The 26126-nt window shown below is 45.7% G+C and overlaps 1 protein-coding gene across 2 annotated transcripts in view; it reads right to left on the bottom strand.

Moving 5' to 3' along the window:
- The window catches only part of LOC142312245 (uncharacterized), a 202970-nt gene that overhangs the window by 91742 nt on the left and 85102 nt on the right, over nt 1-26126 (bottom strand). The window contains exons 1-4 of one of the 2 annotated variants that reach the window (XM_075351167.1): nt 12156-12460; nt 11951-12074; nt 11770-11867; nt 11482-11572 (exon numbers count right to left, since the gene is read on the bottom strand). The exons of the other annotated variant lie outside the window; for it this stretch is intronic. Coding sequence (XP_075207282.1) covers nt 11482-11572; nt 11770-11867; nt 11951-12074; nt 12156-12410 — 568 coding nt within the window. The 5' untranslated portion in view covers nt 12411-12460. Of the gene's footprint in view, nt 1-11481; nt 11573-11769; nt 11868-11950; nt 12075-12155; nt 12461-26126 lie in introns of those variants that run through there. 2 annotated transcript variants of the gene reach the window in all.

Genomic DNA, 26126 nt, shown 5'->3' with positions numbered 1-26126 from the left:
AAGGAGGGTATGATACCAGTGGTGATCTAGTGAGAGAGGGATCAGTATGGAAGTACCCAGGTTGCCGGTTGGATGTGGGACAAAGACAGATAAATGGGGCACGATATCCCACACTGGCTATGATATTCCGGGTGTGGGACAGGGGTAAGTCTCTTTTGGGGATAAGCGGACCTACAGAGCTCTAGCCACTGTGGCAGAACCCCGACTTGCCAGAAATTAAAAAATTAGTAGGGTTCAGAGGATGGGAGGATAAAGGGATCCATTTAGTGTCACAAGTACTACAAAATAATACTCTTAAAAGCTTTGAACAACTGAGAACGGAGTTTCACCTCCCGCATGTCTTCTTTTATCAGTTATTTGCAGCTGAGACACGCACTGGAAAGACAGGGGAGGACAAACCCGGTCACAGTGACACATAATCAAACATTACATAGGCTGCTTACATCTGAGTCCTCTAAGGGTCTTATTTCGGAACTATATAAAAAATTACTACCTGCCCATCTGGAAACACATCCATTGCTTGTTAAAAGCAAATGGGAACGAGACGTCGGTCCCCTGACGGAAGGCCAGTGGTCTGATATATTGGAACAAGTTCCTAAACTGGCGGTATCGGAGTGCCAAAAGCTGTCTCAAATATATCTCATCCACAGGGTATATAAAACTCCCAGTCTACTATTTAAGATGGGACTCAGACCAAACACACAGTGTGTTAGGTGTGGACAGGATGATGCCCATTTGATGCATGTTATGTGGGAGTGTGGACACATTGGTGATTTCTGGAACCAAACCCTGGGACTTATAGGTCAAATATATCATATCACAATACCACCGTCGCCCCGCCTGTGCCTGTTGAGTCTATGGGAAGGAGAAGCGGATCCGGATTCTCCAACAGCCCTGGGAATAGCACGTATCTTGTACCAAGCAAGAAAGCTACTTGCATATCACTGGTTAGACCCTCTACCACCAACATTACCAGAGCTCAAAAACAAATTAAATAACGTCATAAGATTGGAAAGGGGAGTTTATTTAAAAAGAAAAACATTGAAAAAGTTTTACAACATTTGGCGGCCATGGATGGAGTTGCCGGGCCTACCCTCTAGTGCACTGGTTCGGGATGCAATGCTGGACCGGTTACTGTTGTGCCTGCAGTGATGGCATGTGTGAGGAAGGGAATTAAAACTAGTTTTTTCTGTGGCGAAATGGACTTTGAATGAAGAGGTGAGAGAGGACTGGAATGGTTTCATGGATGACTGCACGGAGAGGGAGGAGCAGGAGAGTATAGCAATATGATGTGGAGCGACACGGCTGATGGAGGAGGTGTTCCTGTTAGTCTGAGGCATTATTGCATAATTTAAGTTTTGTTTATTTGTAGAGCCACGAGGTTTGTAGGCTCAAGTTATATAATATAATTATGATTTGAGAACTCTATTATTATATTTACATATATGCAGAGAAAGAACCTGATTTATAAATCATATGTGTTTATCTGTTTATTGTTATCAGTTATATGAAAAGTGAAATACTCTCTGTATTGATCCCTAATGATTTAATAAAAAAAGATCTGATTTAAAAAAATAATCTGGAGGCTGCATTAACCCCTTGAGAGCGCTGGAAAACATGCAAACTTGCTCTCCCTGCTGACCTGGGAAGAAGGGGCAGATTCACACTCTCTGGGTACATTCCACAGTGTCAGCAGATAAACCTGCCTACATTAAGGGTATGTGCGCACTAGGCGTTTTTTTCACGCTGCGTTTTTATGTGCGTTTTTGTCTCAAAAAACGCACCCGCGGCTAAAAAAAAACGCGGCAAAAACGCATGCGTTTTTGCCGCGATTTGGTGCGTTTTTTGATGCGTTTTTGCTCACTGCGTTTTTAATCAGTGCACAATGCCATTAAAGATTGTTGATGAAAGAAAAAAAAAAAGGTCTGATGTCATTTCCTTCTTCAAAATGTTCATTGTATGCAGGAGAGCAGACAGACAGCTATAGAACTAGTGTATGCAGGAGAGCAGACAGCAGCTGGAGAACTACAAGGCTCAGCATCCTCCATCCAGGACTGTATGCAGTTTTTTGCCCAAAAAGAAAAAAAAAAAAATTACATGGGCTTCGCCATATTTTTGTATGCTAGCCGGGTACAGCAGGCAGGTACGGGCTGCCCCCAACCCCCAGCTGCCTATTTGTACCCGGCTGGTAACCAAAAATATAGAGAAGCCCTTTTTTTTTTAATTATTTCATGAAATTCATGAAATAATTAAAAAAAAAAAAATGACGTAAGCTTCGCCTAATTTTTGAGTCCAGCCGGGTACAACTAGGCAGCTGGGGATTGGAATCCACAATGCAGGGTGCCCAAGCTTTCTGGGCACCCCCACTGCGAATTGCAGTCCGCAGCCACCCCAGAAAATGGCGCTTTCATAGAAGCGCCATCTTCTGGCGCTGTATCCAACTCTTCCAGCTGCCCTGATGCCGGGTGGCTAGCTAGGTAATAATGGAGTTAGGGCTAGCTGTATATTATCAGCTAGCCCTAAGCCCGAAATTCATGGTGTCACGCCAATATTAGACATGGCCACCATGAATTTCTAGTAATGATAAAAAAAAAAAAACACAACACACAGAAAAATATTTTTATTAGAAATAAAACACAACACAATTAGTGACTCCATCTTTATTGAAACAAAGAACCCCCCCTCCGCAGTAATCCTGGGTCAGGGTCCCGCGCCGTCCAATCCGGATCCAATATCATCTGATCGGTTTGCTGGAAGGCAAAGCGATCAGATGATGTGTCAGGTTAAAGGACGTGAATCACATCACACATCAGCTGATTGTATAAAAGCCGATTATACAATCAGCTGAAGCATCAGTGCAAAAAAAAAAAAAAAAAAAATAATACTCACTTATGTGATGTGCTGACTACCGGCAGCTCCTGCAGCGATCGATTGGACAGGAGTCTGATCCTGTCCGATCGCTGCAGCAGCTGCCGGTAATCAGCTGATGAAGTCCCCTGACGGCAGGATCAGCTGATAGCCGGCCGGGCGCGAAAAAGCCGGCGAGACTACGATCAGCTGATGCGTCAGGTGACTGCATCAGGTGATCCACCGCCAGGTCCTGCAAGCAAGGTCCTGCCCCGGGGAGACTGCACACAGCCAGAGCGGCGGTACCGGGAGGAGATGGGAGCGGGCATGGCACCGGGACCCTGCAGACAGGTGAGTATATATGACATTTTTTTTTTCTACTGTTCACTTTTGTTTTCGCCGCTGCCTCCACCTCCCGCCCAGACACGGCGCCGCACGGAGCTGACATGCACAGGACGGGAGGTGGACGCAGCGGTGACGGTACCGGGATGATTCATGCTTCTGTGTTTACCAACAGAAGGAATCCTCTTCCTGTACACGTCACTATACTGCCCACCCCTTGCGTTTATAGCTGCATTTTTAGTCATAGAAACGCGGCTATATGCGTTTTTCATTGCGTTGTTGAACATCTCATTGAACTCAATGGGTGAAAAACGCAGTGAAAAACGCAGAAATAATTGACATGCTGCATTTTTGTGGTCACCACAAAAACGCAGCTACAAAAAAACGCTGTGTGAGGACAGCACTTATGAAAACCCATTGACATTGCTGGGGAAGCAATGTCACTGCGTTTTCAGCACAAAAACGCGGTAAAAAACGCCGCTAAAAACGCGGCAAAAACGCCTAGTGCGCACAAGGCCTAATTGCTGTATTGTGACTGCTGAGAGGCATACATCTCCTCCTTTCTTCTACTCCTCCTTTGGTTCTCCTGCTCATATACAATATGTGCCCAATACAGTAATCAGTTCAGACAGGTTTCCGAAATTATTAAATCTAACTTGTCTATTCTGAAAGTTGATCCCACTTTAAGAATTATACTAGAAAAAGGCAGTAATTTTATCCCTAAAAAAGGAAATACGATTGCCAGTATTCTATCACCCAGTGATCACACTGTGCGATTTCCTTATGGAATAAAAAATTCCAACTGGTTGTCCACTATAGGCAGTTACCGTTGTGGGCAAAAATTATGTGGTCTGTGTAAGTTTATGTACAACACGAATACTTTCAAGTCCATGATCACACATAAAGAATATTCTATGAATACGTTCGCCAATTGCAGCTCCACATATGTAATTTACCTTATTACATGTGAGATGTGCTGTGTTCAATATGTAGGGAACACCCCCCCGTCCACTACGGAGAAGGGTCTCTGAACATTTATATGATTCATGTAACAGAAGTACTAGGAGCCCCTCTGAAGCTTCTCAGCATTTTATTTCAGCACATGTAGGGTTAATGTAATAGAAATTGTCCCTAATCCAAAGAGAGGTGGAGAGAGGAAAAAAGAATTACAACGCAAGGAAGCCATGTGGATTTTTAACCTAAAAACTCAACATCTTTTTAGTATGAATTTAAAAACAGATTTATTGTATATTTATTGATTAGACTTATTGAATGTATACCTTTTGGGAAATGTTTTTTTTTTCTCTCTTCTGCCATTTCCTCCTCTCTTTTTCTTCCCCTCTTCCTTTTTTCATTCGTTCTCTCTTCAGCTATGCGTATATATAGACATGTTTAATTGAATTTTGTTATGCTATGAGTAAGGACTGTTTTTCAGTGGTAACCATATGTTGTTTTGTTAAACATGGTTTGCAAAATATTTTAATCTACGAAATAAAAGTCGTTTTTACATACTCCTGGACGAGCTGCTGGAATTTTCGACCTGTTCACCATGTTCATTTTGATTTTCCGGATTCAAGTTCCCTGCACCTCCCTGGATTGATTGGAGTCCTCTAAAACTCAACTGTGGTATAGTGAGCTGACAATCCTTTCTTTTTTTTTTAAGTTGCACTAATGTATGTGTCACAATGGTAAGGTAGTAACTGGGAATAGGGGTTCCTAAACTGGCCCTCAGGCTAGATAGCTCTAGCTGTCCCTTATCCCAGAGATACTTCTGAAGGTGAAGAGGTCTGGACGGCCACTGTAGCCCCGATTCCTGATTATTTCTAGGTCTAATACCCCCTCTCACCCAACCCAGAAGAGAACTGGGACTGGAGTGGTAAATCCCACACAGAAACACAGACTGGGGGAAAACAGAACTCAAACTCCCAGCAATCACTCACAGCGGTATAAACAAAATATGCTCAGAAGGAAATAAACAAAATAAAGGAAATAATCAAATGACAAGAGCATTTCCACAACAAACCAGAATAGCATACAGCAGTTCACCAGAAGCTGGATCACCATGCACAAAGACCGGAAACACAAAAGCAATTATCAGCATGAAGGAGAAGATTATACCATCTTTTAAAAGTGAGGAGACAGCCATGATAGGTCTCCAGAAATCCATGAGCCTAGCAGTAATTCACAGGCCAGCAGAAATTAACTCTTGCTAGATCAATCACTAATGTGCATGCAACAGCTCGACACCTGGCTCTAACTAACCAACTCGAAAGCACCAGGTGGTGTGTCAGACTCTGCAGTGTCAACCGGGTAAGACAGCGCCATGACACCTGGCCAGTTTAATTCTGAACACCGTGTGACAGTAAGATGGACCATTGCAGCAGCTATGAGTTCTTCTGATGTCTGTCTGAGGCCACTAACTCAAAACGGGTATGTGGGACAGACTAGGCACAAGCCACTCAATTAGACAGAATCCCGATAAACCCTGATGCCTTTTAGCCCATCTGCAGGGATCTGGAATTACAACGGGGTCCAGTAGATTACTGCCTACGGATGGGCTGCCGTCCAGAGGTACGAACCAGAGGCAGGAATGATCGCCAAACAGTGTCAAAGCCGGAGGGGTCACGAAAAGGAAAAAAAATCAGAATCCCACAGAGTAGTCAGTGAACCGTGCCAAAATCGAGATGACAGTAACTTACAAAATCGACAGGCAGGAAAAGCATCTGAAAAACATACTGAAGTCAAACAGGAAAACACCAATAATCAGCAGGAGACCTAAAAATCAGGGAAGGACAAGCTACAGTAAGGAAAATATAAGTATTTGACCCTCTGCTGATTTTGCAAGTTTTCCCACCTACAAAGAATGGAGAGGTCTGTAATTTCCATTGTAGATACACTTCAATTGTGAGAGACAGAATAAAAAAAAATACAGAAATATCACATTGTATGATTTTTAAATAATTAATTAGCATTTTATTGAATGAAATAAGTATTTGATCACTGACCAACCAGCAAGAATTCTGGCTCATACAGACCTGTTATTTTTTCTTTAACAAGCTCCTACTCTGTACTCATTACCTGTATTAATTGCACCTATTTGAACATCTAACCTGTATAAAATACACCGGTCCACTTAGTCACACTCCAACCTCTCCACCATGCCCATGACCAAAGAGCAGTTTAAGGACATTAGAGACAAAATTGTAGACCTGCACAAGCTGGAATGAGCTACAGGACAATAGGCAAGCAGCTTGGCGAGAAGGCAACCACTGCTGGCACAATTATTAGAAAATGGAAGAAACACAAGATGACTGTCATTCTTACTTGCTCTGGGGTTTCATGCAAGATCTCGCCTCGTAGGGTAAGGAGGATTCTGAGAAAGGTCAGGAATCAGCCCAGAACTACACAGGAGGACCTGGTCAATGACCTCAACAGAGCTGGGACCACAGTCTCAAAGATTACAGTTAGTAACACACTATGCCGCCGTCATGGATTTAAATCCTGAAAGGCACACAAGGTCCCCTTGCTCAAGCCACCATATGTCCAGACCCATGTTAAGTTCGCCAATGATCATCTGGGTGATCCAGAGGAGGCATGTGGTCAGTTAAGACCAAAATAGAACTTTTTGGTATCAACTCCACTTGGCTTTTTTTTAAGGAAAATTGATGAGTACAATCTTAAGAACAACGTACCAACTGTGAAGCATTGGGATGGAAATATCATACTTTGGGGAGGCTTTGCTGCAAAGAGGACAGGATGACTGCGCCGTATTGAAGGGCAGTGGGATGGTGTCATGTATTGTGAGATTTTTGCCAACAACCTCTTTCTCTCAGTAACAGCATTGAAGATGGGTTGCGGCTGCGTCTTTGAGTATGACAATGACCCGAAATATACAGCCAGGGAAAATAAGGAGTGGCTCCTTAAAGGTAACCAACGGCCAGGATTTTGCTATATAAAGTAAAGGCAATGCTATAGTTGCACTAGGATGCTGAATCTAAGCATATCTTTTGTTGAAAGATCGGATGCTTGGTTGCTGAAATATTTATTTTTTTTTAAATTCTTTATTTTAAAGACCGACTCGAGAACATACAAAATAACAACTGCTCCACAAAGAGCAAAATAACAGATTTCAAATATTTAACATTGACATGTAGCCCACCTTTCCGCTCCCCTGTACATATCTAGTTACTGCAACTGCTCGAGTCAGGCCCAATTTAATCCTTTTATGAACCAACCCAACAAGGGTAGAATACAGAACATAGAAAGAGAAAGCAAAGCCCGAAAAGAATTTAGAACAGGATAAGAGAAAGAGGTAGAAAGGGGAATAGGGGGAGGGGAGAATAGAAGAAGATAGGGGACAAAGAAGTGAGAGGAAGGGAAAGCGAGAGAAGAGAAAAAAGAAGAAAAAAAAAAAAAAAAAGGAAGGGGAGGGGGGGGGGAGAGTGCTCCTCCAGAGCCTCACAGCAGCCGAGGAACAGAGAGTAATCTGGCGTAATCTTCCGAGTAAGTGAACTCCAACCATGGGAACCAGGTCCTACGAAAATCTTCCTGACTGTCATTGAGAGAGGATGTCAGGTCCTCCATGTGTCTTAGGTCGTTAACCCTTGAAACCCACTGTGCCAGTGTGGGGGGGGTAGAAGACTACCAGCCAAGCGGGATACAAGACCTGGCGGCCATTACCAGAAATCTAAGCTCTGAATCTGCCCCCCTGTACCCAACTCCGAAAAACTGGGTCCGAGAGGCCAGGACGGAAATCCGGATCCCCTATAATTGGTGACATGGGGGAAGGCAACGGCAGGAGGAGGCGCCGAACCTCTCCCCTCGAACAGCATTCCAGGGTAGCGCCAATGGGGGGGTGAGATCTCAAAGAAGCCGGGAAAAAGCTCCCGACCCAAGGCATGGCCGGTAACTGAAATATTTTTTATCAAAGTTGCAGAAATACTGTGACATGTGCATTGCGGGCGGCCTTTATGGGTCGGGTCCTAGGTGTATATTTCTCCTCCTGCGTCTTGTATTGCATGCCTCCTTTTCTTTATTTAAATATCACGCCACACCGCCATTGCTGCTGTTGGTGTGCAATAAAAGACACAGGAGCAGGAATATACACCAATGACCCGACCCACAAAGGCCTGCTCCTGATGCATAAGTCAATCAAAGTGTGGTGCATTTCTGTAACTTTGATTAAAGATATTTCAGCAACCAAGCATCCCATCTTTGAACAACAGGTATGCTTGGAATCAGTACCTTAGTGCCAATATGGCACTGTCTTTACTTCGTATAGCAAAATCCTGGAGGTTGGTTCCCTTTAAAAAACATTTCAAGGTCCTGGAGTAGCCTAGCCAGCCTCCAGACCTGAACCCAATAATAAATCTTTGGAGGGAGCTGAAACTCAATGTTGCCCAGTGATAGCCCCTAAATCTGAAAGGTCTGGAGAAGATCTGTATGCAGCAGTCGCAAAAATCCATGCTGCAGTGTGTGGAACCCTGGTCAAAAACTATTGGACACATCTAACATCTAATTGCAAACAAAGGTTTCTACCAAATATTAAGTTCTGTTTTTCTATTGTATGAAATTGTTATTTCATGCAATAAAATGTAAAATTAATTATTTTAAAATCATACAATGTAATTTTCTGGTCAGTTTAAGTTACCCATGATAAAAAGTACAGACCTCTCCATTCTTTGTAGGTGGGAAAACTTGCGAAATTGTCAGTGAAGTACTTATTTTCCTCACTGTATATCTAGGTTCCAGCACAAAGTTGGAAGCTTATGTAGGGTGTGGTACCTTCTAATAGGCTAAAGCCAGGAGCTGACAACTACAGATGAACAACACACCCACCCACTCTGTCAGACTCGAAAGTACTGCAGGTCCCAGCCACTCTAACCTTAGTGTATAGGCAGAGTCTATGCTGTCCATAATTTCTGGCTCTGACTTTTCCTCTATCACAAGCACCACCTACAGAGTGAATACGATGGTGACTGATGACAGAAGCAGATGCCTCAGAAGCAGGCTCTGATGCTGACCAGAAAAGTAAAGAAAGTATTAGTGCTTCCCATTCCAGGAGTGATGTGCTGTACTTTGAAATTCCTTAGGATCAAAGACATAATGGAGTTTCTGAAGTGGAGTGATGCCATAAACCAGAGCCAGAGCCATGGCTAGCACATCTCCTGCAGATGTCACCATGATGACCTCAGGTTACTGAGCTACGGATCGCCTCACACACCATGCCATATGTATGGTGTGTGAGGCGAATTGTCAGTGCTGTGAGTGTTTGCCTGACAGATATAATCCAGTGCAGTGATCAAGCACTGCAGTGGATTATAGAAAAGCAGGAAAAAAAATCAAAAACAATTCACATGTTGCTTCTCCTTTCTGCAATAAAATCTGCAAGTAGAAAGAAAGCAACATATGCTCAGCAAGATAGGATTTTCATAGACTTTGCTGGCATGCATTTTTCCTTGCAGTATTGATTAAAATCTGTAAGGAAAAAGGCATGGAAAAAAAAAAAAACAGCAAAAAACGTGTGCACATAGCCTTAACACTAGAACTACTGGACTCGTGACACCTATATAGAAATACATGGTGCAAAGTAGTGAAAATGACTACCTCAGTAGTTCTAGTGTTAAGCGGGCTTTACACACAGCGACATCGCTAGCGATGTCGCTGGTGAAAGCACCCACCCCCGTCGGATGTGCATCACGGGCAAACCGCTGCCCGTGGCGCACAACATCACTTACACCCGTCACACATACTGTATTTACCTGCCTAGCGACGTCGCTGTAGCCGGCAAACCGCCTCCTTTCTAAGGGGGCGGTTCGTTCAGCGTCACAGCAGCGTCACTAAGCGGTCGCCCAATAGAAGCGGAGGGGCGGAGATGAGCGGACTGAACATCCTGCCCATCTCCTTCCTTCCTCATTGCAGGCGGCCACAGGTATGATGTTGTTCCTCGTTCCTGCGGTGTCACACATAGCGATGTGTGCTGCCGCAGGAACGACGAACAACCTGCGTGCTGAAACAGCAACGATAATCGGGATAGGAACAACTGGTCAACAATCAACGATATGGTGAGTATTTTTGATCGTTAACAGTCGTTCCTGCGTTTCACACGCAACGACGTCACTAACGAGGCCAGATGTGCGTCACGAATTCCGTGACCCCAACGACATCTCGTTAGCGATGTCCTTGCGTGTAAAGCCCGCTGTAATGTTGTCGGTCATAAATGTAAAGTTTAGGCAGAAATTCCAGAGCTGGTCTTGTAGGGACCATATGACCACATTCAGCACTACAAAATAAGAGAGAAGGTAGATTCATCTTATTCGATGCCAGGATTCTAGGAAGGAAACAGCGTCATCACCCTCCGCTTTCTCTTAGAGGCCCATCATAATATTTTTCTTCGAGGGATTTTCTAACTTGTCAACACATTCTACATACGCGGTCATTTGGCTTTGAAGTTTACGGATCTGAAAGGCAAAAGCGGGCTTTACACGCAACGACATCGCTAACGAGATGACGTTGGGGTCACGGAATTTGTGACGCACATCCAGCCTCCTTAGCGACCACGTTGCGTGTGACACCGCAGGAACGGCCGGTAACGATCAAAAATACTCACCTAATCGTTGATCGTTGTACAGTCGTTCCTATCCCGATTATCGTTGCTGCTGCAGGTACGATGTTGTTCGTCGTTCCTGCGGCAGCACACATCGCTATGTGTGACACCGCAGGAATGAGGAACCTCACCTTACCTGCGGCCGCACGCAATGAGGAAGGAAAAAGGTGGGTGGGATGTTCGTCCCGCTCATCTCCTCCCCTTCGCTTCAATTGGGTGGCCGCTTAGTGACGCCGCTGTGACACCGCACGAACCGACCCCTTAGAAAGGAGCCGGTTCGCCAGCCTCAGCGACGTCGCTAGGCAGGTAAGTATAGTGTGACGGGTGTTAGCGATGTTGTGCGCCACGGGCAACGATTTGCCCGTGACGCACAACCGACGGGGGGACGGGGGCGATACGCTCGCTAGCGATATCGCAAGTGATATCACTGCGTGTAAACCCCGCTTAAGGGTCAGCATCTTCTAATTCCTGGACGTAGGTGGATCCTTCAAAATGTAAGCTCTATATGAAGGGCTTTTAGTGCCCAAAGAAATTTGAACAATTCTGGGACGAAGAGAATGTTGTGGTCTAGCGGCAAATTGGTGATTACACAATTATGATATGGCCGGACTACACCACCGATAAAGCAGCCACAGCCGATGACTGAGAAGAATCTGACTTCTCTGCATTTAGTGGTTACTACTCACCTGGGTAGCCATATGTAGGAGTCTCCACTTTACACCACTCCTCACCCCTCACATATGTCTCTGCAGTATTTATATGGGTCAGATCTTCAGCCTGAAACAAATATTGCAAAAGTCACAGACAGATGGAGAAGTCACATCTATGATCAGCTGTAATCCTGCCATCTCCACCGCTCTCATTACACAAGTATAAAACATATAATACTGGTGGATAAAACAAGACTGAGCACAAGACCTTCACAGCCGTCTACACATCATAGGGAGATTTCATGTCACCTTCTCTCCATCTACCTGGTAATCCTGAGGAACATTGGGATGATCTTCTTTACAGTCCTGTGGGAGAAGAGGACGGGGACATCTCTCTGGTGTTGTCCTCTTACTGGATAGAACTGGAGGAGACACATACAGGGACTGAATTAATTCCTTACATACAGATAATTATAGGCCGTGTGTATTTAGTCCTGTCTATTACCTGGTGATGTGAGGGGCTGGGGAACCTCCATCATGACATCATTGTACAGATCTTTGTGTCCCTCTAAATACTCCCACTCCTCCATGGTGAAATAGACGGTGACATCCTGACACCTTATAGGAACCTGACACATACAATGATACCGTCACCCCCGATCCCTTCATAGCGTTACTGTATAATGTCCCAGCATTCCCAGCAGTGTCACCTCTCCAGTCAGCAGCTCAATCATCTTGTAGGTGAGTTCTAGGATCTTCTGGTCATTGATGTCCTCCGGTATTGGGGGGTGAGGTGGAGGCCCCGTGATTGGGCTCAGGGGTCTTCCCCATCCCTCAGACACAGGGGCCTGACAGCGCTCACTAGAGGTCTTCTTCACTACTGTGTAATCCTGGTTATGGAGAGACACAGTAATAAATCTCACTACAGACATTTCCAGAGTCCTCACCTCTCCAGTTCTGTCCATCTGTTATTCCCATAGATAAGAATGATGTAATGTGACGTCATCAGAATCTCTCACCTCTCCAGTAAGCCGGAAGAGGATCTCTAGGGTGAGGTGTAATATCCTTTCCACCAACTTGTCCCTGTCCATAGCCATCCTTTAAGAAATATGGTATATAGATCTCCACTGAAAGGATCCAATATTGTAGGGAGCTGAATGGGGAAAAGATGATACAACATCATAAAGAATCCCAAGTAATAACAATAAGTGGAAATAATAAAGAAGAACATATCAGGAGAGAATGTGTAGATGATGTATTCTCTCTTGTCTCGTACGGACTGGAACATAAGTTGAATTGCTGACTAAAGGGGGCTTTACACGCTGCGACATCGCTAATGCGGAGTCGTTGGGGTCACGGAATTTGTGACGCACATCCGGCTGCATTAGCGATGTTGCTGTGTGTGACACCGATGAGCGATTTTGCATCGTTGCAAAAACGTGCAAAATCGCTCATCGGTGACATGGTGGTCCATTCTCGATTATCGTTACTGCAGCAGTAATGATGTAGTTCGTCGCTCCTGCGGCAGCACAAATCGCTATGTGTGACGCCGCAGGAACGAGGAAGCTCTCCTTACCTGCCTCCCGGCCGCTATGAGGAAGGAAGGAGGTGGGCGGGATGTTCCGGCCACTCATCTCCGCCCCTCCGCTTCTATTGGGCGGCCGCTCAGTGACGTCGCTGTGACGCCGCACGGACCGCCCCCTTAGAAAGAAGGCGGTTTGCCGGTCACAGAGACGTCGCCGGGCAGGTATGTGTGACGGGTCTGCGCGATGTTGTGCGGCACGGGCAGCGATTTGCCTATGTCGCACAACAGATGGGGGCGGGTACCCACACTAGCGATATCGGGACCGATATTGCGGCGTGTAAAGTAGCCTTAAGGGTAGGTGCGCATGTCTGCGTTCTATTCCGCAGCGTTTAAGTCACTGCATGTGCATTTCAAAACGCAGCCGAAAAAATGTGTTTTGAATGCATTATGAATACAGAATTCTTGCAGAATTAATGCATTCTGGATGCTTGCTCTGCCATAGACAGAGTGGGAAAAGCATCCAGAACGCACAAAAGAAGTGACATGTTGCTTTTTAAAATGCATGCGTTCTAAAATGCAAAGTGCAGATGGAAGTTGCACAATCTTCATAGATTGTGCTGGGGATGCCAGACACATGCTTTTATGCTGTACTGCAATACGCAGCGTAAAAGCATGCACAACACAGACGTGCGCACACAGCCTAAGGCCCCCTTCACACGTCCGTAAAAAACACGCACGTGTGTTACAGGCCGTTTTTCGGGTCCGTGTCCCGTTTTTGTGTCCGTTTTTATGGTCCGTGTGGCATCTGTGTGAATTGCGTATGCTAGCCGTGTTTGTGTGTAGAACGTCCGTGTGTGCGTGTGGAATTAACGTGTATGTGTACGTGGAATGTCCGTGTGGAATCTCCGTGTGTGTGATGCACAATGTCGTTTATAAATGTCGGCTGACAGCAGACAGAGTTGCGCGATGAGAATGAACTCGGGTGAACTTCACCCGACTTCATCCTCATACCGCGGCTCTGTCTGTGTGCCGCGTACTGATTAGCGGTCACCTGTGAAGGATTCACCGGTGACCGCTAATCCCCCGAGTGACTGAAGTTTCCCCCCCTCTCTCATACTCACCGTTCCTCGATCCCCGGCGCGGCGCTGCACGGCATTCACACTGCTGCGGCGGCTTTTACTATTTTGAAAAAGCCGGCCGCTCATTAAACAATTTCCTATTCCCTGCTTTCCCCGCCCACTGGCGCCTATGATTGGTTGCAGTGAGACACGCCCCCACACTCAGTGACAGGTGCCTCACTGCACCCAATCACAGCAGCCGGTGGGCGTGTCTATACTGTGCAGTAAAATAAATAAATAAATAAATAAATAATTTAAAAAAAACGGCGTGCGGTCCCCCCCAATTTTAATGCCAGCCAGATAAAGCCATACGGCTGAAGGCTGGTATTCTCAGGATGGGGAGCTCCACGTTATGGGGAGCCCCCCACCCTAACAATATCAGTCAGCAGCCGCCCAGAATTGCCGCATACCCGAAAAATCCTTTATTAGAAATAAAAAACACACACATATACCCTGGTTCAACAATTTAATCAGCCCGAAAAAGCCCTCCATGTCCGGCGTCATCCAGGATGGTCCAGCGTCGCATCCAGCTCTGCTGCATGGAGGTGACAGGAGCTACAGAAGACACCGCCGCTCCTGTCACCTCCACACAGCAAATGAAGACAGCCGCGCGATCAGCTGAGCTGTCACTGAGGTTACCCGCTGTCACTGGATCCAGTGACAGCGGGTAACCTCAGTGACAGCTCAGCTGATCGCGCTTCTCACCTCAGTTGCTGTGTGGAGGTGACCGGAGCGGCGGTGTCTTCTGTAGCTCCTGTCACCTCCATGCAGCAGAGCTGGATGCGACGCTGGACCATCCTGGATGACGCCGGACATGGAGGGCTTTTTCGGGCTGATTAAATTGTTGAACCAGGGTATATGTGTGTGTTTTTTATTTCTAATAAAGGATTTTTCGGGTGTGTGTGTTTATTTACTGTAACTTACAGATTAATCATGGAAGGTGTCTCATAGACGCCTGACATGATTAATCTAGGACTTATTGGCAGCTATGGGCTGCCATTAACTCCTTATTACCCCGATTTGCCAAAGCACCAGGGAAAATCGGGAAGAGCCGGGTACAGTTCCAGAGCTGTCGCATATAATGTATGCGGCAATTCTGGGCGGCTGCTGACTGATATTGTTAGGGTGGGGGGCTCCCCATAACGTGGAGCTCCCCATCCTGAGAATACCAGCCTTCAGCCGTATGGCTTTATCTGGCTGGCATTAATATTTGGGGGGACCGCACGCCGTTTTTTTTTAATTATTTATTTATTTTACTGCACAGTATAGACACGCCCACCGGCTGCTGTGATTGGGTGCAGTGAGGCACCTGTCACTCAGTGTGGGGGCGTGTCTCACTGCAACCAATCATAGGCGCCAGTGGGTGGGGAAAGCAGGGAATAGGAGATTGTTTAATGAGCGGCCGGCTTTTTCAAAATAGTAAAAGCCGCCGCAGCAGTGTGAATGCCGTGCAGCGCCGCGCCGGTGATCGGGGAACGGTAAGTATGAGAGAAGGGGGTAAACTGACCGACAGACTGTGAGAGAGGGACAGAGAGACCGACAGAGAGACCGACCGACGGACTCAGGGAGATTGACCGACATACACAGAAATAGAAAGAATAGCCGACATCACTAGAAATAAAAACACCAAACGGACACGGACTATAGGTAGATGCATACGTGTTTACTAACGTGTGTGCACATACCCATAGACTTTCATTGTGTCCACGTGTGCGTGCTCCGTACAGATAACGGACATGCATCTGTGCAAAACGCAAACACATACGGATCACGGACACGCACACACGGACATAATGAAATAACGCACGTGTGACCACAATCATAGATTAACATTGGTGCACGTTTGGCCGTGTCTCCGGTATATACGGAAACGGACCAAACACGCACGTGTATCACGGACGTGTGAAGGGGGCCTAAGATGTCTTCTCCATGATCCCAATCAATGGCTATGTTGGTCACTGTTTTGACAACTAATTGGCTGTAGGAATCACAAGTTCTTTGGGGCTGACCTGGAAATACAGAGACTGGTGGGAGTCCCAAGCAGCATGTCATGTGTCAGGGTTCGAACTCTTGAGTCGGTGCATTCTGGTCGGCTTCTCTGTACACTGAGCTTAGCAGACATCTTTTCTTTGGGTGTTTATTATCTGTTATCCTTGCTTTAGTCTTTTAGGTTAACAGCTGTTTTTTTTTACTTATTCATCTGTCCAGTCACTTATTGGGTGCGGCTATAAATACCTTCCCCCACAGGTATTTCCTGCAGGTGATATTCTATTTGGGATGTTCAGCCCTACTGCCGATGTTTAGGCCAGTCAGTGAAAGACCAGCTAGAGATTTATCTCTCTTTGCTTTTCCCCCTGCACCTATCTTCTGTTTCTAGTTAGGAAGTTATCGGCATACTCTCTGGCAGTATGCACTTATCCTTTTATTGGTATTTCATGGCTTATTTTTATTCACTCTGGGAACCCTTTCTATCTCAGCACTCCTTCCTTTCTGTATGTATATTACACTCTGTTCTGCCCTCCAGTTCCTTAGGATGAACATGAAGCAATCAATGTCCATTCAGTCATCATAGGGCTGAGTTACCGTAGTTTGGTCTGGGGTTAGGGCTATTCCAGTCCACGCAGGAACCACTAGGGACCACGGAGTCTGAATCTCTGGTCTGTACAGGAACCGGCTGGGTCAGTTTCAGTTGTGGTAATTTTATTATTTTACAACATTCTATTTACCTTTTAAGGCTGCCATACAGATTAGACTAAAGTTTGCCGAAAAGTCTCATTTCAGTTGGAATTGGTCGACTGTATATAACATATGTACGGGGTTCAAGATAGATGATGTCAGATAAAAAAAGGATCTGGCATGCTGAATTTCATAATATGATTTGTTTGTTCTGCCTGAAAGTAATCCTACGCAAGACTATATTCACACAGGGAGTTTTTGCAGCGTTTTCATTGCCTTGGTTTTATGCAAATCCATGCTAATAAAACGCTGCTTTCTATAGTACCAGCAAAGTCTATGAGATTTCTGTAATCTCTTGCACACACATACAAACACCTCTGGATTTTTTCCTGACTGTTTTGTAAAATAGCTGCGTTTTGGGTCAAGTTTTTAAAGAATGAACATGTCCATTCTTTACAGCAGTTTTGCCTTGGTTTTTCACTCTAGTGATGGGTGGACTCGCAGATACCCGGGTCTAACCGGGATAATAAAAAAAAACAAAACGATTCCGGCCTGTAATTGATCCAGGGTATCTGCTCGGACACCGGTCTGAGGACCAGAAGCCGGCACTTAAAAATGGTGGAAAGGACAGGGGGATTGGAGCAGGCGCGCTATACTTACCGAATCACCGGTGCGGCTGTATACTCCCATGGCCCCTCTTTCACTACCCAAGCTGCTCATTACCTTCATTCCATATTTACTGCTTTCAGCGGTGACATCACTCAGGCCATTTGTGGTCACAGGTATCTCCAGCTGTGACCGTAAATCAGCTGAGTGACGTCACCGCTGTTCGCTGCTCTTTCATTCTATCCCTGTAGCTCACAGCGGACGGTTATGCTCTTTGACCACTCGCTGTGACTTGGACGTAGCATAGCTGAATCATCGTGGGATCTCGTGTGGATTACGTGGGACCTGCAGGGGTGTTTATGGGGTTAATAAAGTGGTGAAAGAGGGTGCTTTTTTATTTCAATTAAAAGGATTTTTTCAGTGTTTGTGTTTATTTCTTTTCACTTATTACAGATTAGTAATGGGGGTGTCTCAGACACCTGCCATTACTAACCTAGGGCTTTGTTGCACTTATGGGCTGCGTTTAATTCCTTATTACCCCGATTCCCACCGCACAAGGGTTATTGGGACGAGCCAGGTGAAGTGCTGGGATTGTCGCATCTAATGAATGCGACAATCCTGAGCGGCTGGAGGCTGATATTTTTAGGCTGGGTGGGGCGCCCAATAAACATGGGTCTCCCCAGCCTGAGAATACTAGCCCTCAGCTTTCAGCTTTATCTTGGCTGGGTATCAAAATTGGGGGGAACCGCAGGCTGTTTTTTATTTATTTAAATAATTTAAAAAAGCCCATCATGCGGTTCCTCTTATCTTGCTACACAGCCAAGATAAACGCACGGCTGTGTGCTGCAGTCTGTAGTCATATGCTTTATCTGTGCTGGGTATCATAAAACCCTATGCCAATTTATTTATATATTTTTACTCTGCACTACAGCAGTGCAGTGAATCACTTGAGCAAAGAAAGGCTTGGTTGTTGTATGATCGCACGAATGAAGATTTCTTAAAAAGGTCTAAAAATGTTTATAACTGAAAAATAAAGTTCACAGTTTTAGCAAGAAAGAAAGAGAACATTCTCCATTCTTGATGAAGAGAAAAAGAGAAGACAAGTTGCATATAGTTGAGATAAATGAAAAAGATCATCTGTTATTTTGAGAAAGAAAGAAAAGAAAGAAAAAAAAAGCTCCTCATACAGCTATAGCACCTGCCAATTATCACAGATCCACATTTCCAGACTTGGGAAACTGATTCAGAAGGTTGGTGCTATGTGCCGGGTTCATCTGTATCTACATCAAGAATGGGTATAAGTGAGGATCTATTTTATAGCCAGTGGTGTGGATGGTACTATAGTGTGGGGGGCTTCTTGTAGCAACATAATGTGTGTGGGGGGATGGAGGTACTGAGGGAAAATTATTATGTGTGGGAATGACGGTACTATGAAAACAGTATGTGTAGAGGGATGGCGGTACTGTGGGAAGATTATACTGTGTGTGGGGGGATGGTGGTACCGTGGGAACATTGTACTGTGTTTAGGGGGATGTCATTACTGTGGGTACATTATATTGTGTGTGGGCAGATGGCAATATTGTGGTAACATTATACTGCGTGAGGGGGATAGTGATATTGTGGGAACATTATATTGTGTGTGGGAGGATGTCGGTGGGTCGGTCAGAACATTATACTGTGTGTGGGGGGATGGTGGTACTGTAGGAACATTATACTGTGTGTGTGGGGGGATGGCGGTACTGTGGGAACATTATACTGTGTGTGGGGGGATGGCGGTACTGTGGGAACATTATACTGTGTGTGGGGGGGATGTTGGTACTGTCGGAAAATTATACTGTGTGTGGGGGGGATGGTAGTAATGTGGTGACATTATACTGTGTCAGGGGATGGCGGTACTATGGGAACATTATACAGTATGTGTGTGTGGGGATGTCGGTACTGTCGGAACATTATGCTGTGTGTGGGGGGATGGCGGGACTGTGGGAACATAATACTGTGTGGATTGATGGCGGTACTGTGGGAACATTATACTGTGCGTGGGGGGATGGTAATACTGTGGAACATTATACTGTGTGTGGGTGGAATGGCAGTACTGTGGTAACACTGAGGGGGATGGTGTTATTGTGGGAACATTATACGGTGTGTGGGGGGATGTTGGTACTGTGGGAACATTATATTATGTGTGGGGGGATGGCAGCACTGTGAGACAATTACACTGTGAATGGGGGATGGCGCTGCTGTGGGAACATACTGTGTGTGGGGGGAATGTCAATACTGTGGTAACATTATACTGTCTGTGGGGAGATGTTGGTACTATGGGAACATTATATTGTGTGTGGGGGAATGGCGGTATTGTCGGAATATTATCCTGTGTATGGTAGTACTGTGGAACATCATAATGTGTGGGAGAAGGCGGTACTGTGGGAACATTATACTGTGTGTGGGGGATGGCGTTACTGTGGGAACATTATACTATGTGTAGGAAATAGCGGTATTGTGGAACCTTATACTAAGTGTAGGGGGGGAACGGCGATACTGTGGAAACATTATACCGTCTGTGGGGGGATGGTAGCATAGGAACAAGGTACGCTGTTGTGTACGAAAATCTGTTGCATTTAACTGTCTAAGTAAAGTGGATGTGATTTCATGAAAAAGCCCTGACCACTTTACAATTAAAAACTGTTGAATTGTGAGGTTTTTAATTTTTTCACTACAAACTTCTATGCAGAGATTGTAAAAAAAAACATGTCAAAGATAATGCTGGATTTTTTACATTACACGCTGGCAGTACGCTCAGCACTCAAAACCCTTATGGACATCCTGCGTGACAAAGGGATCCTCTTTCGCTCCCATTTTCTCTGTCAGTCCGGAGAGGGACACAGACCTATATGCTACGTTCTGCAGAGGACTGCTCAGTATTCCTCACCGGCCTTGGCCTGCCGAAGATCTCCTTACCACAATGGTCCCACAGGATACCTTACATTGAAGACGTGAAAGAAAGGAGCAGGCCCTCTCTGGTTCTGGCCACAACTCCATCCAGCACAAGTCTGCCCCCAAGAGAGGGAAGACAAATGAATGGGGGATGTCCACGGTGCAGCTCCCGGGGCACAAGAGGTAACTTAATGAAATTACAGTGTAATGGGAATAGTTCCGCCTAATACTAAGGCCCGATAGGAAGTAGTCACCTCTCCCCTGTTTTGAACCTACGAAACGTTTATAAAATTGTTTAGTTTTACTATGCTTATGGTGTAAACTGAATAGAGATTTTGCTGTTATAGCGGGACTCTATTTCATTTACTGTACCCACCCAGGGCCATTATCAGGGCATGACAACCATGAGTGGTGTATGGGGCCAGGGCTCAGGGTAATTACCTAACTTTATTAAGCCTCGAGCCATGCCTGGGCCCCCCTCTTCTACAGGCTCCAATCACAGCTGCAGCAGAGGGGCTTAGCAGTTTCGATTCAGCCACTGCACATGGCTAATTTGCATGTGAATCCCTTCTAAAGCATTGCATGCAAAGTAGCCATGTGGCGGAAGTAAGGTCAGTGGAGCAGAGTAGGGCACTGATGCATCATGCATCCGCCTGACCCTCTCTGGACAGGAGCGTGTCAACTGCATAGATATACATACGTAGAATGTGCGGCCGTGCCGGGTGTCGCGAAACGAGCTTCGCCCGAGACACTTGCAAGTGTGACTCCGGCCTAGTGATAAAGCACAGCAGTAGATTATAGATACGCAGAAAAGAAAACAAAATTGATATGCTGCTTTTTTTTTCAGCAACAAAATCTGCAAGGAAAAAAGAAGCAGCGTGTGCAAAGCAAGTAAGGATTCTCATAGACTTTGCTGGGATGTGTTTTTCCTTGCAGTATTGATTAAAATATACAAGTAAAAGTGCAAACAAAAAACGCAATGTATGCACATAGCCTTAACCCCATAGCGACGGCCTAACGTCTCAAGACGTCGGAAAAACAGGGTACTTATTCTGTTCCGACGTCTTGAGACGTCAGGCCGGAAAAACCCTGTAGCGCCCCCCAGTGACGAAAAATCTCGGGGGTTTCAGCTACCGGGGGTAGCTGAGACCCCCCAGATTATGAATCGGGGTGTTTTGTATGCACCCCGTTAATGCGATCGCCGGTATACACCGTATACCGGCGACAACATAAAAAAAAAAAATGGCTGGTAAAATTTATTTATTTCTCATCTGACGTGATCAAACATGTCAGATGAGAAATAAATGTGAGCCCTTAGTGCCCCCAAAGCCCCCGGTACCGGAGAAATCCATCCAACCCCCCCCCCCCCCCTCCGGAAAATCCAAGATGGCGCCGACGCGCGCTGAAAACTCCCGCCGCCGCCGCCTCTGCATTCATTTCCCTCCGATCTGAAATGATCAAACATTTCAGATCGGAGGGAAATGTCCCCCTCCTGACCTCTCCTCCGGTACACCGGAGCTCTTTGGTCCCTGGAGCCCCCTCCAGTTCTTCAGAGCCCCCCTCCGGAGCGTGCAAGATGGCGCCGACGCGCGCTGAAAACTGCCGCCGCCGGCTCTGCATTCATTTCCCTCCGATCTGAAATGATCAAACATTTCAGATCGGAGGGAAATGTCCTCCCCCTGACCCCTCCTCCGGTCCACCGGAGCCCTCTGGTCACCGGAGCCCCCTCCGGGTCTCCAGAGCCACCCCCCCTCCCCCGCATTCATTCTGCTCTTTCTGCCGCATGTGACACGTCACATGCGGCAGAAAGGTGTCCCCAGGTCCCCCCAGGTCCCACTAGGTCACCCCCCATCACCCCCCCCAGCCCCCCAGCCCCCGGTCATACGTTACCTGTCTGGTGATCCGTCCCGCGATCACGCCGCCTCCTTCTTGAATGCTGACGGCGCATGCGCAGACAGCGGCTGTCAGCTGGATTCCTCCCCCGGTCCACAGTGGAGCAGCCTGTAAATCAGCGACGTCAGTCTTGCAGGGACGCTGACGTCGCTGATGCACAGGCTGCTCCACTGTGGACCGGGGGAGAGTGAGTGCAGTAATCAGCAGTCTCTCCATGTGAGGAGTGTGGTCCTCACATGGAGAGACTGCTGTTCCAGAAAATGGGGGGTACGTTCTGTGAGCGTGCCCCTCATATTCTGGAATGAGGTTACTGCAGGTCACTCTGCCCTAAGTTGGACCGGGGCAGTGTGAGTGCAGTATTCTCAGATTACTGCACCCACACTGCTCATGGAGAGCTTGCTCTTCCAGAAAATGGGGGATACGTTCCCTGAACGTGCCCCCCATATTCTAGAAGATCCAGAGTCGGCGTGGGACCTCACGGATTACAGCGGATTACAGCGACCGTAATTTCTTTATTTTCAATAAATTGGGGAAAGAGGAATGTTTCGGGGAGTTTTTTTTTCAAATAAATTTTTTTTTTGTCTTTTTTTTTTGTCTATTACTTGACTGGGTTAGTGATGTCGGGTATCTGTTTAGATGCCGTGACATCACTAACCCCAGGGCTTGATGCCAGATGACATTACAGCTGGTATCAACCCCATATATTACCCCGTCTGCCACCGCACCAGGGCGCGGGATGAGCTGGGGCGAAGCGCCAGGATTGGCGCATCTAATGGATGCGCCACTTCTGGGGCGGCTGCGGCCTGCTATTTTTAGGCTGGGAAGAGTCCAATAACCATGGCTCTTCCCACCCTGAGAATACCAGACCCCAGCTGTCCGCTTCACCTTGGCTGGTGATCTAATTTGGGGGGGACCCCACGTTTTTTTTTTTTTTAAAAAAAACGCCTGGGGAGCCCTCCAAATTGATCACCAGACAAGGTGAAGCTGTCAGCTGTGGTTTGCAGGCTACAGCTGTCTGCTTTACCCTAGCTGGCTATCAAAAATGAGGGGGACCCCACGTCGTTTATTTTAATTATTATTTTTTTGGGGGGCTAAATACAAGGCTAGGCACCCTTTAGTGCCACATGAAAGGCACTAAAGGGCGCCAGCTTAGAATATGCAGGGGGTGGGACGTTATATATGTTTGACATGTATCCATTCATCCATTGTAGCATTTTAGGCTGTGCGCCCACAATCGGGATTTGCAGCGTTTTGGGCGCAGAGTGTTTTCCCTGCGTCCATAACGCTGCATTGTGCAGTAGAAGCACAGTGGAAGGATTTTTAGAAATCCCATGCCCAATGTGCTTGCCCAATGTGCTTCTTTTCTCCGCCACATAAACTGACCTGTGGCGCAGCTTCCCGAGCCTCAGCATGTCAATTTATGCTGCGGAGATGAGTGTTCTCTGCAGGTAGCATAGAGCTCCACAGCGGCCTGAACCCAAATCGTGGGCATGGGCAGCTGCGTTCTCCCGTGGACAACACTCACATCTCTGCAGGAGGCTGACACTGTGTACTAGACGCCGTGTCGCTGGCTCATGGCCACATAGCCTAAAAGTGAGACATTGGTTGCTACAGCAACATTTTTGTGAAGTACCTGTGGATTCAAAATGCTTATTATACTCCTGAATAAAATCCAGTTTCCAAATGGGGTCACTTGTGGGGGTTTCTAATGTATAGGTACCCAAGGGGCCCTGCAAATGTGACATGGTGCCCGCAATTTATTTCAACTTTTCCAGAATTCAAATGGTGCTCCTTCCATTCCAAGCCCTCCCATTTATCCAAACAGAGGTTTTTGGCCACATGTGGGGTATCCCTGTGCTCATAAGACATTGGATAACAACCTGTTGGGTCCACGGTTTGTTGTTGTCTCTTGAAAAAGTGAGAAATTTGATGCTGAAGCAACATTTTTGTGAAAAAAATGAAAATTTTCAATATGGCAACCTAAGCTTATCAAATTCTGTGAAGTATTCGTGGATTCATACTGCTCACTATACACCTAGATAAAAGCCTTGAGGTGTCTTCTTTCCAGAATGGAGTCACTTGTGGGGGACCTCCACTGTTTAGGCACCTCAGGGGCTCTCCAAATGCAACCTGGCGTCCGCTATTGATTCCAGCCAATTTTGCAGTCAAATGGCACTCCTTCCCTTCCGAGCCCTGCCATGCGCCCAAACAGTTGATTTCCACCACATATAAGGTATCGCCAAACTCAGGAGAAATTGCACAATAAATGTTATGCTGAATTTTTTCCTTTTACTCTTGTAAAAAAAAAAGCTACCTGGTTGAAATAACAATTTTGTGGTAAATTTTTTTTTTTTTTTTTTCATGGCTCAACGTTATAAAATTCTGTGAAGCACCTGGGGGTTCAGGGTACTCACCAAACATCTAGATAAATTCCTTGAGGGGCCTAGTTTCCAAAATGGGGTCACTTGTGTGGGGTTTCTGCTGTTTAGGTACCTTAGGGGTCCTCCAAATGTGACATGGTGCCCGCAATCTTTTTCAGCCAAATTTCCTTTCCAAAATTCAAATATTGCTCCTTTCGTTCCAAGCCCTCCCATTTGTCCAAACAAAGGTTTCAGACCATATGTGAGGTATCACCGCGCTCATAAAAAAGTGGTTAACAAACCTTGAGGTCAAATTTTTGGAATTACCTCTTGAAAAAGTGAGAAAATTGATGCTAAAGCAACATTTTTGAGAAAATTATTAAAATTTTCAATATGACAACGTAACGTTAACAAAATCTGTGAAGTACCTGTGGATCTAAAATGCTCACTATACCCCTAGATAGAAGCCTTGAGGGGTCTAGTTTCCAAAATGGTGTCACTTGTGAGGGGTTTCTTCTGTTTAGGTACCTTAGCGGACCTGTAAATGCAACATGGTGCTCGCAATCTATTTCAGCCAAATTTGCTTTCCAAAATTCAAATATTGCTCCTTCTGTTTCGAGCCCTCCCATTTGTCCAAACAGAGGTTTCTGACCACATGTGGGGTATCGGCGCACTCATAAGAAAGTGGGGAACAAGTTTTGGGGTCCATTTTGTTGTGTTAGTTCTTCTAAAAGTGAATAAATTTGGGTTAGAGCAACATTTTTAGGTAAAATTTAATTTTTGCTTTTTTTCATTCCACATTGCTTTTGTTCATGTGAAGCACCTGAAGGGTTAATAAACTTCTTGAATGTGGTTTTGAGTACTTTGGGGGGTGCAGTTTTTATAATGGTGTCACTTTTGGGTATTTTCTGTCATCTAGGCCTATTGAAGTCACTTCAAATGTGATGTGGTCCCTAAAAAAATGGTTTTGTAAATTTTGATGTAAAAATGAGAAATCGCTGAAAAACTTTGAACCCCTCTAACTTCCTAACAAAAAAAAATTTTGTTTCCAAAATTGTGCTGATGTAAAGTAGACATGTGGGAAATGTTATTTATTAACTATTTTGTGTCACAGAAATCTCTGGTTTAACGGTATAAAAATTCAAAAGTTGAAAATTGCTAAATTTTCAAAATTTTTGCCAATATTCAATTTTTTTCTTCAATAAACGCAAAAAATATTGTCCTAAATTTGGTACTAACATGAAGTCCAATATGTGACGAAAAAACAATCTCAGAATCACCGGGATCCGTTGAAGCGTTCCAGAGTTATAACCTCATGAAGTGACACTGGTCAGAATTGCAAAATTTGGTCTGGTCATTAAGGTGAAAATTAGCTCCGTCACTAAGGGGTTAAGCTAGGCTAGAAGTAAACAACTATTAGGCTGGACTCACACGAACGTATTAAAAAACGGCCCCATTCTCGTTTGCGAGAGTCAGACGAATTTTTCTCACTTGTCATCAGTGTGCACTCAGTGTGCTGTCAGTATGCTGTCAGTATACAATCCGTTTTTTTTGCACAGCAGCTGTTACTCA

The sequence above is a fragment of the Anomaloglossus baeobatrachus genome, chromosome 5 (genome assembly GCF_048569485.1).
Source record: "Anomaloglossus baeobatrachus isolate aAnoBae1 chromosome 5, aAnoBae1.hap1, whole genome shotgun sequence".
In the NCBI taxonomy this organism is placed as follows: Eukaryota; Metazoa; Chordata; class Amphibia; order Anura; family Aromobatidae; genus Anomaloglossus; species Anomaloglossus baeobatrachus.
Note: the sequence above shows the minus strand (reverse complement) of the source record. Positions and strands in the feature narration are given on the sequence as shown.